This window comes from Scyliorhinus torazame, chromosome 15, assembly GCF_047496885.1.
Source record: "Scyliorhinus torazame isolate Kashiwa2021f chromosome 15, sScyTor2.1, whole genome shotgun sequence".
In the NCBI taxonomy this organism is placed as follows: domain Eukaryota; kingdom Metazoa; phylum Chordata; class Chondrichthyes; order Carcharhiniformes; family Scyliorhinidae; genus Scyliorhinus; species Scyliorhinus torazame.
Window position 1 is genome coordinate 157,051,498 of NC_092721.1, and position 18,530 is coordinate 157,070,027.

An 18,530-nucleotide genomic window follows, 5' to 3' on the forward strand; every position below is an offset into this window, starting at 1 on the left:
TTATAACAAGAACAATAAGGAAATATGCAGAAAATACAGCTGATTAACTGTATTATCTTAATTCCTAATCTCCCCCACTTTAACTTATCTCTATCTCGCTATCTATACATCTATATCTTTCTGGAGAGGGAGAGCAGGTCCTTCCCCTGAGTGTCCAAGATTCACATGGAGCTCCTTGGGTCTCTGAAGATCATTCCACTCGAGTAGGACCCAAGCACCACCTGATAACTGGCAGAATACGGCCTTTTGGCCAATTCATTGGCCTCCAGCCAACCAATTGAACCATCTCTCGGGTGCTGGAAAGTCAGGGTCTTGCTGTCTTAAAGCTGACTGCACCAGATACTATGTTCCAACTTCTTGAAATCCTCCTTCTCTCTGCTGCTTGACTTAAAGATCCATCCATTAAGCATCCATGGATCAAAAAATAAAGGAAGAGGAAATATGGGAATCCGCAGATGGTACCCTTCCAACATCCAAATAATTCACCTCTTCACATGCCAATGCCAGAACTCTGGCCTGTAGGATGTGGTGATTCCTAATGACCAGAAGCTTGTCCATCAAGAGGTTCATAATTGAAGTCAGCACCCACAAACAAATTGGCCAAAGCCAATTCTGCAAAGTCTGAAAAAGTCTTAGTGATAAACTCTGGGGAGTAATTCAGTGGGCCATACGTATTCATTACTGAGACAGCTTTCCCGTCTACCAGCCTGTGTAACTATCACATACCTACCACCTTTATCCTTAACACAGTTCTCGACCTTCAGAGGAACATTATTGTTGGTTAGGATTGCAACACCCCCACTACTTGTTGAAAAAGTCCTGACCCACCCATTCCCTCAGTTTTCAGTACTCCCTGTCATCCAAGTGAGTCTCCTGTAACAGGGCTATATCCGTTTTACCCTCCTTGAGGAAAAAAAGGATCTTTTTCCTTTTGATAGATTCCCTTTTCATTCCATGAGCAAAGTTTAAAATTGGTCACAACCATTGCATAGACCTTCAGATGACATGTAGGATAGAATTCGTGCCACAATCAGACGTGCGCCATAACACCCCTCCGCCATCTTAGTCTGTACCAAAGGCTCCAACATGTCAAGTGTTCCTTACATGGATAAAAGACCTGTCTGTACTTAAGTAGGATTTAGTTAACATCATAACGAATAATACCAAAAAAAAATCACAACCCCAAAAGCTCTTAAGGGACATTCGTCAACCAAAGTGAGGACCTGCAGGAGTAACCCTATGGCGATACTGTCATTACCAACTGGATACATCCTCCTCAGAAAAAAGAAGAGCCACCAAGGGAATGGGTGAAACGCCCCTACTGCATTTTAAGTCCACCCATGAAAACCTGTATCCACCACCCACGCGTTGTCAATGGTGCCACTCTAATCTGCCATGATTAATACATGAATAATATTGAAAGCCACAGATAACTAGCACACAGCACAGTTACCATCCATAAGGATAATAAGAGTCCCCAAAACAGGACCAGAAAAAGACATTAATTGCTGTGCTGAAATATTAGTGTCTCCCTTTAGCAGGATAAATGACAATAAAATCAGACCATAAAATCAAACAACAATAGGGAGAGCATCCGGATCAAAGTGTATAAGGCTTCGAAAATTTGAGAGTACCGGGCAGCAGAATATCAGTCTAATTCCCTCCCCTTCGTAGACTTAATGAAGGCCAAGATAGTTGACGGATTATCAAAAGACTTAACGGAGTCTCTGGATAACACTTTCAGGGTCGTAGGATAATGCATAACATAATTCATTCCAGGTGCCTTGAGTTGCCTTTGAACTTCACAAAGCCTCGAACCTTAAGCTGCGTCACCGCCAAAAAGTCGGGGGAAAAGGACATCTTTGCTCTCTCGTGGAGCCAGGTCCCACCACACCTCGCCTTCACAGGACCCTTGGCTATCTTTAAAATTGTGGAAGCGAATGATTATTGGCCTGGAATGTTGATTGTGCCTTGACCTCAAAGATAGGATACGGTACATTCTTTCCAATTTGAAACCTCCAGCCTTCACATCCAGCCTAAGAAAATATAGCAGCAAGTTCGCAAAGAAACAGGAGCACTTACCCTCCACTCCCTCAAGCAGACCGACAACTTGGATATTCTTTCTCTGACCTCAGTCCTCCAAATCTACCAGGATTTCTGACATGCCACATTACTGGTTTTCTAAGAATTGAATACAAGCTTCACCTGAAGAAGCAACATTTCTGACCTTCCGGATTCTTTCCTTTGCTTCGTCAAATCTTTTCTTGATATTCTGCAACTCAGTCTCATGAGCACTCAAGCCCTGTGTCAGCACACCAAATCTTTGATCAATAACAAGGATATTGCTGGAAGTCATCATTTTCAGCGCATCTGAGAGCACCTCAGCAAGCGACAGGTTCAGAGACCTGCCGAGGATCAAGTCACCATATTGAAATGGTGGCTCCAGCCCCTGCTGAATCCGACTGCCCTGTTATCGCCGGATTTCTTCATGTTTTTCAGCACGTTCTCATCAATACCAATCCAGAACTCTTCCAGGGACATAACACCAAATATTAGCTCATAGATTCTGCAAACCTGTGCAATCAGGATAAATGATGGATTATAAAGTGAGTGATGCCAGAACCCGAGGGAAAGGGCAGCACAATAACATTGTGGATAGCACAATTGCTTCACAGCTCCAGGGTCCCAGGTTCGATTCCGGCTTGGGTCACTGTCTGTGCGGAGTCTGCACATTCTCCCCGTGTGTGCGTGGGTTTCCTCCGGGTGCTCCGGTTTCCTCCCACAGTCCAAAGATGTGCAGCTTAGGTGGATTGGCCATGATAAATTGCCCTTAGTGTCCAAAACTACCATTAGTGTTGGGTGGGGTTACTGGATTATGGGGATAGGGTGGAGGTGTTGACCTTTGGTAGGGTGCTCTTTCTAAGAGCCGGTGCAGACTCGATGGGCTGAATGGCCTCCTTCTGCACTGTAAATTCTATGATAATTCTATGAAAGCAGCTATTCCCGCACCTACATCACATGGTCCCCCTGGAATGACTTTTCTAATAGCACTTTCGGTGCAACAGTTGAAGAAGGCAGCTCTCCACCACCTTAATGACAATGGAACGGGCAATGAATGTCGGGCTAGCCAATGACGCCCACATCCCGTGTCAGACAAATAAAACCACACCCTTCGATAAAATCAATTAATGTTTCAGGGTCCCCAGTGCATTCATTTTGGATTGTTCTCTCAAATAGCTAGCACAATCACTGAATGTCTAATGATATATCTGTGCTGTGTAACTTTGTGTACCACCCTCACAGTACTGGTCTTCCTATGGCCCAGTGGTACTACAGCAGGAAAGCAAGAAAATTGTATGGTTGCCCCAGATCAATCCCCCAGATCCATGATTTAAATGTAGCAGGAAGGTCCAAGAGTAGCTGGCCAACACTGTAGCTAGTGGAGAGGCAAGATATTTTGTAGGGCAGATGTGGGACAGGGGTAGGCCTTTCTACTTCAATGTTGTATTATCCTAAAACTGCTTGAAATCAGGTGGTTTAATATAATAAAACCCTGTCCAAAGACTGCTTCTAGAGAACAATCCAATATTATAGTTAGTTATACTTTCACATATCTTTGTGATGTCTTCAAATCTCCTTTGAGACTCGTAGCTTCTACATGTACCAGCTAATGTCTGGCCACCTATATCTGCTTGTGTTGATGTAGGACCACTGATGGTTGGGCAGAGAGCACTGTAACTTGCAACTTGACCAAGTGATGGTACAAGACCAGCAAATGATTGTATAATAGCAGCTAATTTTGCTGCACACTGTAATACATTTCCACAACATCATTCTGATCTTTTTAATATTAGAATGCTTATAACCCATCATTTAAACAAATTACTGGCAAATTTTAAGAAAACTCTTGAATAATTTGAAATGTTGCAAATGTGCAGAAGTGCACAGGAAGAATGTTACCTACAGTGTTATCCTGATAATGGGTTATTTAATGAATTTATGCTTAGCTTTGTGACATTTTCTGTTGCAGGAAAAGCCATTGACAAAATCTTTGCAAAGGGGCGAAGACCCACAGTTTGATCAGGTAAGCAAAACAGAATAATTAATAAATGCTTGGTCCATTTATTTTAATAGAAAAGGATTTATTTACAAAATAATCAGCAGGTGACATCGTCAGAAGGCTGCAATAAACAGTACTGGTTTTGCAAAACAATTTAAGAGATTGTAGTGACATATTTACCCTCCGCATTTAATTAACAGTTATGATATCTGGCAATAACAAGAACCTGAATTTATATTGTGCCTTTTATAGTAATGAATCAAGGTGGTTCACAGAAGTGTAATTATCTAAATGGATGCTGAACCACATGGTTATTGAGAAAGGTGATTTAAAAACTTGATTAGACGTCGAGGAGAAGTGTCTAGAGGGGCATAGACACTTCGAATTACTGAGCATAGAACATAGATTGATGAAGGTAATTTTAGATGAAGTGAATGGGATCTGAAGAAAGATAATTTATTGAAGGTGTATCTAAAGCATGCAGAGAATACAGGAACAGTCCATAACACAAAACAACATCTAACACCGCATTACATATCCGAACCTCTCATGACAAACTTAATTCACTCCAAATGAAGAAACTCAGCAAAGTCCTGTACCCATGACCCAGTGCTTGGTGGTTCTGTGGCCTGGCAATTAAGTAAAATTCTCCCTCGAGCTAGTAGGGAGGTAAAAGCCAAGACACCAACATCCTTTCCCACCATGACACCAGGATCCTCAGACACCCCAAAGATAGCTACCCATGGAGAAGACATGACCACCACCCGAGACAATACATATCTAACACCCTCCCAAAACCCCACTAGTTTTGGTCAGTTTTGTGAGGGCCACGAAGAATCCAGCACGAGTTTTAACGATACAAAGAAATAACATTTATTTACAATAACATATATATACAACAGCAGCAGCAACTTTGCTTGCTGCTCACTCCTTCCTGGCTGGTTCCAAACTGGCCAGCTTTATTTATACAGGGAGTCTGCTAATGATTTCTCCGCCCCGCGCCCCCCCCCCCCTCATTGGGGAAGCTCATACTCACACAGGATTGTGGGATTGTCATTAGTCCCCAGCCAATGGTAAGCAGGCAGGTTATAACACCCCCCTCCACCCCCCAAAAGTAAAAGGAATCCACCGAAGACCCTGGCGAAGGAGGGAGTCGGTCTCGTTTTGCCGCAGGCCAGACAGCATTTGCACGAGGCGCTGGATCAGGCGGCGTGTAACGAGATGGAGCCCGGCGGTTCCGTGATGAACGGCGTAACGGTTGTACATCCACGGCCCGTGGGTCCGAGGATTCCCCCTCTGATGCGACCTGTGTCTCCATCTCGGAGTCAGAGTCTGCTGCCTCCATCATCTCGCCGTCTCTATCTCCACGCGTCTGTAACGACCTGCGCTGGCTTTGAGTGAGGCACCAGAGGAAGATTGTGAGGACTACTTTCCATTGTGTCTGGTCTCTGTGGCTGTAGAAATGAGCTCCGGGGTCGGGGAATCTTTGGAAGGGATAGTCTTCTGGACCAAACGTGGTCTACATGTTTGCACTGGAGACGGCCCCGGGCTTGCACCTGGTAAGATATAGGGCCCGTTTGGCAAAGGATTACGCCAGGGACCCACTGGGCACCACCAGCAAAATTCCGAACGATCACTGGGTCACCAGGCGCAAACTGCCGAATCGGCCGATGCCGAGAAAAACCACGTCCCTGCCGTTCTTGTGTGCGGCGTACTTTTGCGCCAATGTCCGGGAAAACCATGCTAAGGCGGGTGTGAAGTCTCCGGCCCATTAGAAGTTCTGCGGGAGCTACCCCAGTCACCGCATCGGGGGTGGTCCTATACGAAAACAAAAAGCGAGCCAGTCTCGTGTCCATTGACCCGAAAGACTGCATCTTTAGGCCCCATTTGAATGTCTGCACTGCGCGCTCCGCCAACCCATTTGAAGCCGGGTGGTATGGGGCAGTGCGGATATGGCGTATGCCGTTCATCTTCATGAACCTTGCAAACTCCTCACTTGTGAATGGAGTGCCGTTATCCGTGACCAGCACCTCGGGGAGGCCATGCGTACTGAAAGACAAACGCACCTTCTCAATTGTTGCGCAGGACGTTGTGCCTACCATTTTTATGCACCTCTAGCCATTTAGACTGGGCATCGATTAATAGAAGGAACATGGATCCTTGAAAAGGGCCGGCGAAATCCGCATGCAAGAGTGCCCAAGGCCGCCCTGGCCATTCCCAGTGATGTAGGGGGGCGGCCGGCGGAAGCTTCTGATGCTCCTGGCAAATGGAGCAGTTTTGGGCCGCCTTCTCAATGTCGGTGTCAAGGCCTGGCCACCAGACATAACTCTGGGCCAACATTTTCATTTTGGTCACCACTGGATGCCCATTGTGCAAGTCTCTTAGTATCAGCTCCTGTCCTTTTTCCGGGACAATCACACGCGTCCCCCACAAGAGGATACCGTCTTCCGCGCTGAATTCTGACAGCTTGGAGAAAAATGCCCGCAACTCGCCTGGGAGCTGTCTATGCTGCCCACCATTAAGGACTATGTGCTGAACCTTTGACAGGACTGGCTCCACTCATGGATCTGTGATGTCGTGACAGGCAAGGTGTCCATATAATTTAGGGTTTCAACCACCTCACCGGTCGTGGGGGTCGACATGGGGCCAGTCGATAAAGGCAATCGGCTCAGTGCATCGGCATTCGATATCTGCGTTCCTGGTTTGTGCTCCAGAGAATACTCGTATGCAGCAAGCAACAAAGCCCAGCGCTGGAACCATGCGGAAGCAATGGGCGGTATTGGCTTATCCTCTCTGAAAAGTCCCAGCAGAGGCTTATGATCAGTCACGATAGTGAAATGGCAGCCATACACGTACTGGTGCAAACGTTTCACCGCAAAGACCACTGCCAGGCTCCCCTTATCGATCTGCGTGTACTTTTTTTCCGCTACAGTCAATGTGCGGGAGGCGAAAGCGATCAGCTGCTCGGCCCTGTTCTCCATCTTGTGGAACAGGACGGCCCCAATACCATACGGGGATGCATCACATGTGACGAGCAAAGGCTTTCCAGGATCATAGTGGGTTAGTAACCCAGACGACGACAATTGTTGTTTTACCCGCCGGAAAGCGGTTTCTTTCGGCTGACCCCAAACCCAGGTGTGGTTTTTCTTTAGCAGAAGGTGCAATGGGGCCAGCATGGTTGCCAGATTGGGGAGCAACGTCACGTAGTTTACGAGGCCGAGAAAAGAACGAAGACGCGAAGTGTCAGTCGGGGCGGGGGCCTGTTGAATCGCGCGCACCTTTCTCTGCGACGGGGTACAAAACTTTGCGGTCTACCCGATAACCCAGGTAGACTACTTCCTTCACCTGAAAGACGCACTTTGTGCGACGTAAACGGACTCCAGCCTCCGAAAAGCACCTAAGGACAGCCTCAAGATTTTCCAAATATTCCTGCTCCGACATCCCTTTGATCAAAACGTCATCGAAGTAGACAGCGACACGCGGTAAACATCTCAAAATGTCCTCCATAACGCGTTGAAAAATAACGCAGGCAGAGGATACTCCAAAGGGCAAATGTGTATATTCATACAGGCCCCGGTGTGTATTAATCGTTACATATGGTCGGGAGGCAGGGTCCAGCTCCAACTGTAGGTAGGCGTGACTCATATCTAATTTTGTGAACGAGAGTCCGCCTGCAAGCTTCGCGTAGAGATCCCCTATGCGAAGCATTGGATATCGGTCGAGTCGGGAAACCGTATTCACTAAGTTTATAGTCGCCGCACAAGCGAACTGTGGCATCTGAAATCTGTCCCTCCCCAATATCATCATCCATGAGGAGCCTGTCCTGTAGACCCAAGGGTGGCAACATTGGGAACAAAACCACCTCTGGCTCTTATCTGGAGGTACCTACATTCGTTACCGCTGGGTATTTGATAGGCCTCCACCAGCTCAGTTAGGTCCGCAAAATTCCGACCCAAAAACAGGTCCTCAAAGCATTTGATCCCCAGCCGGTCCCATTCCTTAAACCTGCCATCCAATCCCATTGGGACGAATCTATGGTTACCACTAATCCTGTACATGCCCCCCAAGCCAAAATAACCGGCACTGGTTTCAAACCCTCAGTGGAAACCACCACTGGGTTTGATGAGCACCTACCTGCTGAAAATGGAAGGGGAGCCAAAGACAATACCCTTCAGGAAGTCTCTCTATACGAGGCCTCCTCCACTCTGCACCATACCAACCCTTGGTGCAACATCCATCTTCAGACCATAACAATATTAGCAGCCCAGTAGTAACATTGAAAATTGGAAATGCCCAGGCCACTCGTTCTCCCCGTGCGTGCGTGGGTTTCCTCCGGGTGCTCTGATGTCCACCCACCGTGCAAAGATGTGCAGGTTAGGTGGATTGGCCATGTTAAATTTCCCTTGGTGTTGGGTGGGGTTCTGGGTTATGGGGATAGTGTGGAGGTTTGGGTAGGGTGCTCTTTCAAAGAGCCGGTGCAGACTTGATGGGCCAATGGCCTCCTTCTGCACTGTAAGTTCTATGATTCACTCCTTGTCTACTCCTCTCCGGACCAATTCTTTTAATATGGGGAACCCTCCCCGCCCAACACAGCCCAGGACAAGCATTTAATCTCTCTGAAAAAGGATTTGGGCAGAACGATTGGGTGGTTCGAAATGCAACTAGGATCACCATCTTAATAGTCTTGTTACATTCACGAGACTTAATCCGGAGTTCACCTCTCCCCGTCCGAAAAGCCATTGCCAAAGGCTCAATCGCAACGGTGAATAGCAAAGGACAGAGTGGGCATCCCTGCCTCGGCCCATGCTGCAGAGTGACATATTCAGAGTTAACCCCGTTAGTGGAGATGCTTGCGTTCGGGGCTATATACAACAGTTTAACCCAGTCCACAAATCCTTGACCGAACCCAAATCACTCCAAAATGTCAAATAGGTATGTCCATTACACTCTGGAGAATGTCTTCTCGGCATCCATTGACACCACAACATCCACCTCATTTCCTCCAGCGGGCATCATGATTACGTTCAGCATCCTCCGTATATTGGTCGCCAACAATTTGCCTTTTACGAACCCAGTTTGATCCTCTCCGACGACATCTGGAACGTATCCCTCAACACAGATAGCTAAGATCTTGGCCAGAAGCTTTGCATCTACATTCAGGAGTGAAAAAGGACGATAAATAAACCGCATTGCTCAGGATCTTTGTACATTTTTGGATAAGGGGAGCGAGCCCCTCTCCAGCACCGCATTGTACATTCGGACCATTAACGGACCCAGCAACGTGTCGAAACGCTTATAAAATTCGGCTGGGAATCCGTCTGGTCCCAAGGCCTTCCCTGACTGCACCGAATTCACACACCCAGCAGCTCCCGCAGACCTACCGGAGCCCCCAATCTCTGCGCCCTAGTCTGATCCACCCATGGAAACTCCAACCCAGCCAGGAATCTATGTCTCATTTTGCCCCCAGGTGGCGGTACCAATTAATATAATAATAATCTTTATTAGTGTCACAAGTAGGCTTACATTAACACTGCAATTAAGTTACTGTGGAAAAACCCCTAGTCACCACACTACGGCACCTGTTCGGGTACATAGATGGATTGGACATTTTGAATTCTCTAACAGCATGGGCGGGATTCTCCCATACCCTGTGGGGCGGGTGGTCCCGGCGCCAAGGAGTGGCGTGAACCACTCCGGCGTCAGGCTGCCCGGAAGGTGTGGAATCATCCGCACCTTCAGGGACTAGGCTGTCGGCGGTGGGGTTGGCGCCGCACCAACCGGCGCGGAAGGGGCTTGCCGCCTTGCCAACCGGCACCAAAGGGCTTCCGCCAGCTGGCGGAGTTGCCGCATGTGCACCAGTGTGTGCTGGTGTCATCCCAGTGCATGCGCAGGGGGGTTCGTCTCCGCACCGGCCATGGCAGAGGTACACAGGGAAAGAGTGCCCCCACGGCACAGGCCCACCTGCGGATCGGTGGGCCCCGATTGCGGGCCAGGCCACTGCGGGGGCACCCCCCAGGGCCGATTCTCCGGCCTGGCGGGGGGGGTCGAAGAATCCCGCCCCATGTCTTTCGAGACTTGTGGGAGGAAACCAGAGCACCCGGAGGAAACCCACGCAGTCACTGGGAGAATGTGCACACTCCGCACAGTGACCCTAGCCGGGAATCGAACACGGCTCCCTGGCGCTATGAAGCAACCGTGCTAACCACTGTGCTACTGTGCTGCCCACGATGTAGCCTTTGATGATAGGACGCAAAAATGTTATTAATCCCTGCTGGGTCCGTAACCACCACCCCCCCCCCCCCCCCCCCCCCCCCCCCCCCCACTTGCTCCTATTACCCTAGCAGCTGTCTGCTTCCTCAGTTGGTGGGCCAGCATCCTACCAGACCTCTCCCCATGTTCATACATGAATCCCCTGGCCCTGCACAGCTGTCTCACTGCCTCCTGTGAGGTGACAACCAAATTAAACTCCAGCTGGAGCCTCTAATGCTCAGCAGTGCTTCATCCTGTGATTCCAGGTTAACTGCAATCAACTGCGAAGATCACCTCCACCAATCCCAATTGCTTTTCTCGCTCCACTCTTCGTCTATAGGTCTGGATCGAAATGAGTTCTCCTCTAACCACAGCCTTCAATGCTTCCCACAACACCCCGGCGGAGACCTCCCTAGTGTCGTTCTGATCCATATAATTACGAATGACTCTTTCCAATCTCTCTCGTATTCCCTGATCTGCATGGAGACCAACATCCAATCGCCACTGAAGTCTACAAGGGGACGTTTTTTCTCTCTCGCAGGTCCACCCAGTGCAGGGCGTGGCTAGGACACCACGATCGGCAAGTACTGTGTCCCAGCATTTCTAGGAATCAGCTACTTGCCTAAAACAAAAAAATCTATTTGAGAATAACACTTATGAACGTGTGAAAAGAAAGAGTACTCCCACACCTTAGGCCTCCCAAAGCGCTGAGGATCTACGTGACATGCACACGTGAATTTTGACAGTTCCCCAACCATTGCCGACATCCTCCCAGACCTAGGGCTTGATCGGTCAACTCCAGGTCCAGAACTATATTGAAGTCTGTCTCCCCCTAGGATGAGTTTGTGCGAATCTAGGTCCGGGATCAGGGACAGAAGCCACCTCACAAAGTCTACATCTTCCCAATTTGGGGCATGTATATTGCACAATACCACTGGGGAGCCATCCAACTGCCGACTCACCAACACATATCTACCACTCGGATCAGCAATGAACCTCTTCATTGAGAACGACACCCTTCTACTTATTACCACAGCCACCCCTCTTGTATCATATCCAATCCTGAGTAGTAAACCTGACCAACCCATCCCCTTCTCAGTCTTATCTGGGCTGCCACCTTCAAATGAGTCTCCTGGAGAAACGTCACGTCTACTCCCAGGGTCTTCAGATGAGCAAATATGCGCAGCCTTTTAACAGGACCATTCCAAGTTACCAATCGAGTGAGGGGGCACCTGTTCCCCCCCCCCCCCCCGAAAATCAGCCATATTTGCGCTTGAGCCAAACCCCCCAGGTTCTCAAGCCGCGTCTTATAGGGCCACCACTAGGCTTCCACTGCCGTTGACTTCCAAATCGCAGCACCCTAACAATACTTAAACGGTCAGCTATCCCACCCTCCCCACTCTCAAATTAAACCAAAATAAATAAATGTATTAAACCCTACCCTCCTCGCACCATTTTGACCCCCACATCCCTTCTGTTTACGGTTTTTCACACCGCTATGGTGGCCCCCGCACGAGGCCTGCAACTACCCTGAACCTGCCAAAACACCTATTCCTGATCGCAGACAAATAAAAAGGAAAGTGCCCAAGCAAATAGATACCTCCCATCCCTTCCTCTCCATCCCCCCTGCTCATGAGCACCAGACTCACCTCATTAGAACAAAATAGAAAACTGGAAGGAGAGTAATAGAAAGAGAAACATAGCAACAGTATTAGAATACACAACAATCAAACTAACAACACAATCCCCAACGACTCAACAACAACATTTAACAATTTAACATATTTACAAATTCCCAACCCCTGGTCTCGATGAAACTTATCCACATCCTCCGGGCTGTCCAAGAAGTATTCCGGTTTACGGAACGTGATCCACAGACGAGCTGGATACAGCATTCCAAATCTCACACCTTCCTTGTGGAGAACTGCCTTGACGTTATTAAAACCGGCATGCTGTTTAGCCAGTCCCATACCCCACTCGGGGTAATCCTGATTACGCCCCCCCCCCTCCCATACGCTCTTTTTCGCCTGCCTGACTCACCTCGGGAATCGGTTCAGTCGTACCCCAATCGCCCTTGGTTGTTCACCTGCCTTCAGTTTCCTTCTCAGCACCTTGTATGCGCGGTCAGCATCAGGAGGAGGGGACTGGGAGCACAGAGACCGGGCCCGCCACCATTGCACCTTCACATGCTTTCTCCAGAGCCTCGCAGTTAGTCTGCTGCCGCTTTCTCCCCCCACCCCACCTCCATGTTATTCTTCATTGGATGCACATCGGACCTCTCGCACAGTTTGCCGACACCTTCGCTGATTGGAATCCGGACTTTGGGATTGCGTTCGAAAGCCCGACCTGGACTTTTAGGTTAAAAAAAAAAAGGAGCCACCAAGTCCACGACTGTCTACCGCATGGCCGCCACCAGAAGCCAAGAAGAGGGCAATTTAGAGGAACAGAGACTTTTGGAGAGTTGTTGGGCTGAAGGAACTTTCAAAGATAGGAAGGGTCGAGACCATGAAGGAATCATCAACATTTTTAAAACAGTGAGGGAACAGTTCCCAATGTAGATCAGCAAGCACAAGTGTGTTGCGTGACCAGGACTTGGTACAGATTGTGATATGTGCAGTAGAGGTTGGATGAGCTACTGCTTCTGGAGGGTGGGAAGTGACCGTAAGGTAATTGTGGCAGTTGAGGAAATATCTAATTTTAGCAGTAGGGATTCAACAGGAAATAGGATGCGACCGGAATAGATGTGGGGAATATTTGGGAGGTAAAAGTGGGCAATCTTTGTGAAGGAGAGGATATGGAGTATGAATTCTCTAACTCAGTACAGTTCTTGTACTGGTGTCCCCCAAGGATCCATCCTTGGCCCCTGCTATTTCTCATTTACTGCTACCACTTGGTGACATCATCCAAATGTTAGCTTTCACATGTACACTATAAAGCCCAGCTTTACCTCACCACCAAACCCCTCCGTTCCTCCACTGTTACTAAATTATCAAACTACTTATCCCACATCCAGTACTGGATGAGCAGAAATGTCCTCCCATTTAAAATGGTGGCACGGTAGCACAGTGGTTAGCACTGTTGCTTCACAGCGCCAGGATCCCAGGTTCGATTCCCGGCTTGGGTCACTGTTGGTGCGGAGTCTGCACGTTCTCCCTGTGTCTGCATGGGTTTCCTCCGGGTGCTCCGATTTCTTCCCACATGTGCTGTTAGGTAATTTGGACATTCTGAATTCTCCCTCTGTGTACCCGAACAGGTGCCGGAATATGGTGACTAGGGGCTTTTCACAGTAACTTCATTGCAGTGTTAATGTAAGCCTACTTGTGACACTAAAGATTATTATTATAATTTCAACTTTGGTCAGTTAGAGTGCCACAGTTCTGAACAGTCTGAATCAACCGTGGGCAGTGACCATCAAAGAGGATAGAATTGGCTGGAAGGTTATCGAGTGTGCGTCAGGGTCTGAGACCAATGGCTTTGGTTTTCCCAGTATTTAACCAAAGGAAATTGCATATTAACCAAAACTGAACATTGCAAAAGTAGTATGAGAACAGAGGCATTGGAGAGGGAGAGCTGTTATGGCGCCTGAATGCTTGTATTTGGATTATGTCAAGGACAACATGTAGACAAGTTCAAAGAGGAGTTCAAGGATATATTCTTGGACCAATCCACAAGCTCGGGGATGGGAAGAGAAACCCATAAGAACTTAAGAAATAGGAGCCCTTCAAAATTGACCAGTCATTGAATCATAGAATCCCTACAGTGCAGAAGGAGGCCATTTGGCCCATCTGAGTCTGCACCGACCCTTTGAAAGAGCACACTATCTAGGTGCACACCCCCGTTCACCCTGCCCTATCCCCGTAACCCCATAGCCTAACCTGCACATTCCTGGACACTAAGGGGAAATTTAACATGGCCAATCTACCTAACCCACATTTCTTTGGACTGTGGGAGGAAACCGGAGCACCCAGAGGAAACCCATGCAGACACGGGGAGAACGTACAACTCCACACAAGACAGTGATCCTAGGCTGGAATTGAACGCGGGTCTCTGGTGCTGTGAGGCAGCTGCCCCATGACTGATCTATGTCAACTCCACTTTCCTACTTATCCCAAATCCATTGATTCCTTTAATACCCCAAATCCGTCAACCTCTTTCTTAAATATAATCAACACCTGTGCATCCAAATGCCTCTGATTTAGAGAATTCCAAAGATTCCGAACCTCCTTCGTTCATCTCAAATCTAAATGATTGATCCTTTATTTTGAAACCATGCACCTGGTTATAGACTCTCCAGAAGGGAAGACTGACTCTTGGCATCTGTGCTGTCAAGCCCTCAAAGAATTATTTATATTTTAATGAGGTCACTTCTCATTCTTTTAAATGCCAGAAAACGTAAGCCCTTTCTACTCAATCCTCCCTCATAGGACAACCTTCTCATCCCAGGAGTCAACCTGGTGAACATTTGTTGTGCTCTGTCTGAGGTAAGTATCTAGGTGTGGTCTCACCAAACTCTATATAATTGCAGCAAGATTTTCTTACTTTTGTAGTCCAACCACCTTGCTATATGAATGTATGAATTAGGAGCAAGAGTAGGCCATTCAACCCTCAAGACTGCTCTGTCATTCAATAGGTTGAGTGAATAAAAACAAACATGCTCTCTGCCTTCCTAATGCTTGGCTGTCACAGTGGCAATGGATGTCATTTATAATTTTTAGTGGGGCCACCAGTATTGTGATGGAGATGAAAATCTGAAGAAAGATTTAAATAATGTGTTGCCTGTTGGATTGGCATAGATTCCAAAGGTGACAGCATGTTAAAGCAGTTTGGAGAGAGCTTAGAGATGGCTTGGTAATTTTCATGCACAGAGGGATATGGTGGACAGAGGATTAAACTTGGTTGGCAAGAAGAAGGTGGCGCAGTGGTTAGCACTGCTGTCTCACAGTGGCAGATTCTGACCTTGAGTGACTATGTGGAGTTTGCATATTCTCCCAGTGTCTGCATGGGTTTCTTCCAGGTGCTGGATCCGGTTTCCTCCCACCACCAAAGGTGTGAAGTTTAGGTTTATTGGCCTTGCTAAAAATTGCCTCTTTAGTGTCTAAAGATGTGCAGGTTAGGTAGATTGGCCATGATCAATGTTTTGAGGATAGTGGAGTGGACCAAGGTGAAGTGCTCTTTTGGAGGGTCAGTGCAGATGGGCTGAATGGCCCCTCTCTGCACTGTAAGGATTCTAAGACAGATTGATAATGCAGAGGCAGCTGAATGAATGGTTTTAATCACTGTTCTCTCTAACCTGAATGGTCTCAAAACTATGTAGGAACCCAAAGTTTCATTACAGGCCAAGCACAAGCTGGTCCTTTTCAGTTATTGCACAACAAAAATAAATTAAAGGTCCTGTACACTTAAATGAATAGGCCGTGCACAATTTTTGAAAAAAATTAGAGGTAGCATTGGTATCAATCTTTGTGACGAAGACATTAATGAGCCCTTCACATTTGTTGGATATAAGAATGGAGATGCAGTGGAGAGGGGTTTAAGGAGATGATTGTTTGTAGAGAATAGAAATTAGGCATCATCATCTTTGTCCTTCAGAATGCTCCTGGAGTAATGAGTATTTTTGACAGAAGGGAATGAGGCACCGCTGTACTTGATATGGATTATATAGGATAGACAACACAGATACAGGCCATTCAGTCCAACCAGTCCATGTCCGTGTTATGCTTCACTAGAGCCTCCTCCATCTTCCATCATCTAAATCTATCATCGTAACATTCCATCTGCTTCTCCCGTACATGCTTATCTAGCTTCTCTTTAAATGCACCTCATCTTCACTTCAAATGCTACTTGTGGCAGGAATTTTGACATTCTCACCACTAATTGGATAAAGAACTTTATTTTAAGTTCCCTATTGGATTTCTTGGTGACCATCTTATATTCATAGCCTCTACTTATGCCATCCCATATTATCTCTGCATCCACTCTATCAAAACATTTAATAACTTTAAAGACCTCTTTTAGGTCACCCAACAGCCGGTGCAGACCTGATGGACCGAATGACCTCTTACTGCACTGTAGGGATTCTATGAATGCTCCAGCACCTCGAATCACAGGTTCCCTCTCCTAATATTGCTGCTCCTCCACTGACAGATCGATGATGGGAGGAGCAGCAAGGGCAGGAAGAAGGGAACCTGTCAATGGAGGTTGATAAGCAGTTGTTTGGCAGATGGTGAAATTTGGGAATTCAAGAAAAAAAAAATCTGAAATTTAAAGTCTAATGATGACTATGAAACCATTGTCAATTGTTGTAAAAACACTTCTGGTCCTTTAGGAAAATTATTGGAGAAGATTCTTAGGGACAGGATTTACTTACATTTGGAAACAAATGGACTCACTAATGTCTCACTAACTTCAAGTTTTTTGAAGCAGTAACTAAGATGATTAATGAGGGAAGGGCAGTGGATGTTGTCTACATGGACTTTAGTAAAGCCTTTGACAAGGTTCCTCATGGCAGACTGGTGCAAAAGTGAAGTCACACCTGATCAGAGGTGAGCTGGCAAGACTGGCTCAGTCATAGAAGACAAGAGGATAGCGGTGGAAGAGTGCTTTTATGAATGCAAGGCTGTGACTACTGGTGTTCTGCAGGGATTAGTGCTGGGACCTTTCTTGTTTGTGTATATATAAACGATTTGGAGGAAAATGTGGCTGGTCTGATTAATAAGTTTGCGGATGACACAAAGATTGGTGGAATTGCAGATAGTGAAGAGGAGATGTGCGAGGCAAGTTATTTACAGAGGGGGTGGTGAGTGCCTGGAACACGCTGGATATAGATCGGTTGGAGACTTGTGCGGAGAACTGGCAGATGGATTTTAATCCGGACAAATATGAGGTATGCATTTTGGAAGGTCTAATACAGGTGGGTATTTATACAGTAAATGGCAAACCCTTAGGAGTATTGACAGGCAGAGGCATCTGGGTGCTCAGGTCCACAGATCACTGAAAGTGGCAATGCAGGTAGATAAAATAGTCAAGAAGGCATACAGCATGCCTGCCTTCACCAGTCGGGGCATTGAATATAAAAATTGGCAAACATTGCTGCTGCTGTACAGAACCTTAATTAGGCCATATTTGGAATATTGCATAAATTCTGGTCGCCACACTACCAGAAGGATGTGGATGCTTTGGAGAGGACACAGAAGAGGTTTACCAGGATGTTGCCTGAACTAGAGGGTATTAGATATGAGGAGAAGTTGGATAAACTCTGATTGTTTTCACTGGAACGGCGGAGGTTGAGGGGCCACCTGATAAGAGGTTTATAAAATTGAGTGATATGGACAGAGTGGATAGTCATACGCTTTTCTCCAGGGTGGAAAAGTCAATTTCTTTTTTAAAAAAATTTAGAGTACCCAATTCATTTTTTCCAATTAAGGGGCAATTTAGCGAGGCCAATCGACCTACTTTGCACATCTTTGGGTTGTGGGGGCGAAACCCATGCAAACACTGGGAGAATGTGCAAACTCCACACGGACAGTGTCCCAGAGCCGGGATCGAACCTGGGACCTCGGTGCCGTGAGACTGCAGTGCTGCTACTGCGCCACCGTGCTGCCCAGAAAAAGTCAATTTCTAGGGACATGGGTTTAAGGTGCGAGGGGAAAGTTTAGAGGAGATGTGTGAGGCAGGTTTTTTACAGTGAGGGTGGGAGTGCCTGGAACGTGCTGCTGGGGAAGGTGGTGGAAGCAGATACCATAGCAGATGAGAGGCATCTTGACAAATACTGAATAGAATGGGAATAGAGGGATATGGACCCCGGAAGGGCAGAAGGTTTTAGTTTAAACAGGCATTACGATTGGCGCAGGCTTGGAGGGCCGAAGGGCCTGTTGTTTGCTGTATTGTTCTTTGGAAGGAAGACTGCCATTCTTGCCTGGCCTACATGTGACTCCAGATCCACAGCAAACCCCTCAGTTCAAGGGCAATTAGAGATGGGCAATAAATTGTGGCCCAGCCAGTGATGCCCACACCCTGTGAAAGAATTAAACTAAAACTTATGGGTGGTGACACCTTGCCCCTTTACCTAGATTTCCCTGCCTGTGATGTACATAAAACAGCAAGATTGTGTATTGTTGTTAATACAGACTTCATCCTGTGTAACATATATTAACTGCATGAAAAGCTGACACATTGAAATGTTGAGGACATTGTGGTAATTTTGCACAATTCATTAGTCCAT

General features: G+C 47.1%; 1 protein-coding gene across 6 annotated transcripts in view; it reads left to right on the plus strand.

Moving 5' to 3' along the window:
* The window catches only part of LOC140391931 (protein furry homolog), a 790,380-nt gene that overhangs the window by 272,871 nt on the left and 498,979 nt on the right, over window positions 1-18,530 (plus strand). For all 6 annotated transcript variants that reach the window (XM_072476991.1, XM_072476992.1, XM_072476988.1 and 3 more), the window contains one exon: window positions 4,031-4,084. In XM_072476991.1, coding sequence (XP_072333092.1) covers window positions 4,031-4,084 — 54 coding nt within the window. The remainder of the gene's footprint in view (window positions 1-4,030; window positions 4,085-18,530) is intronic.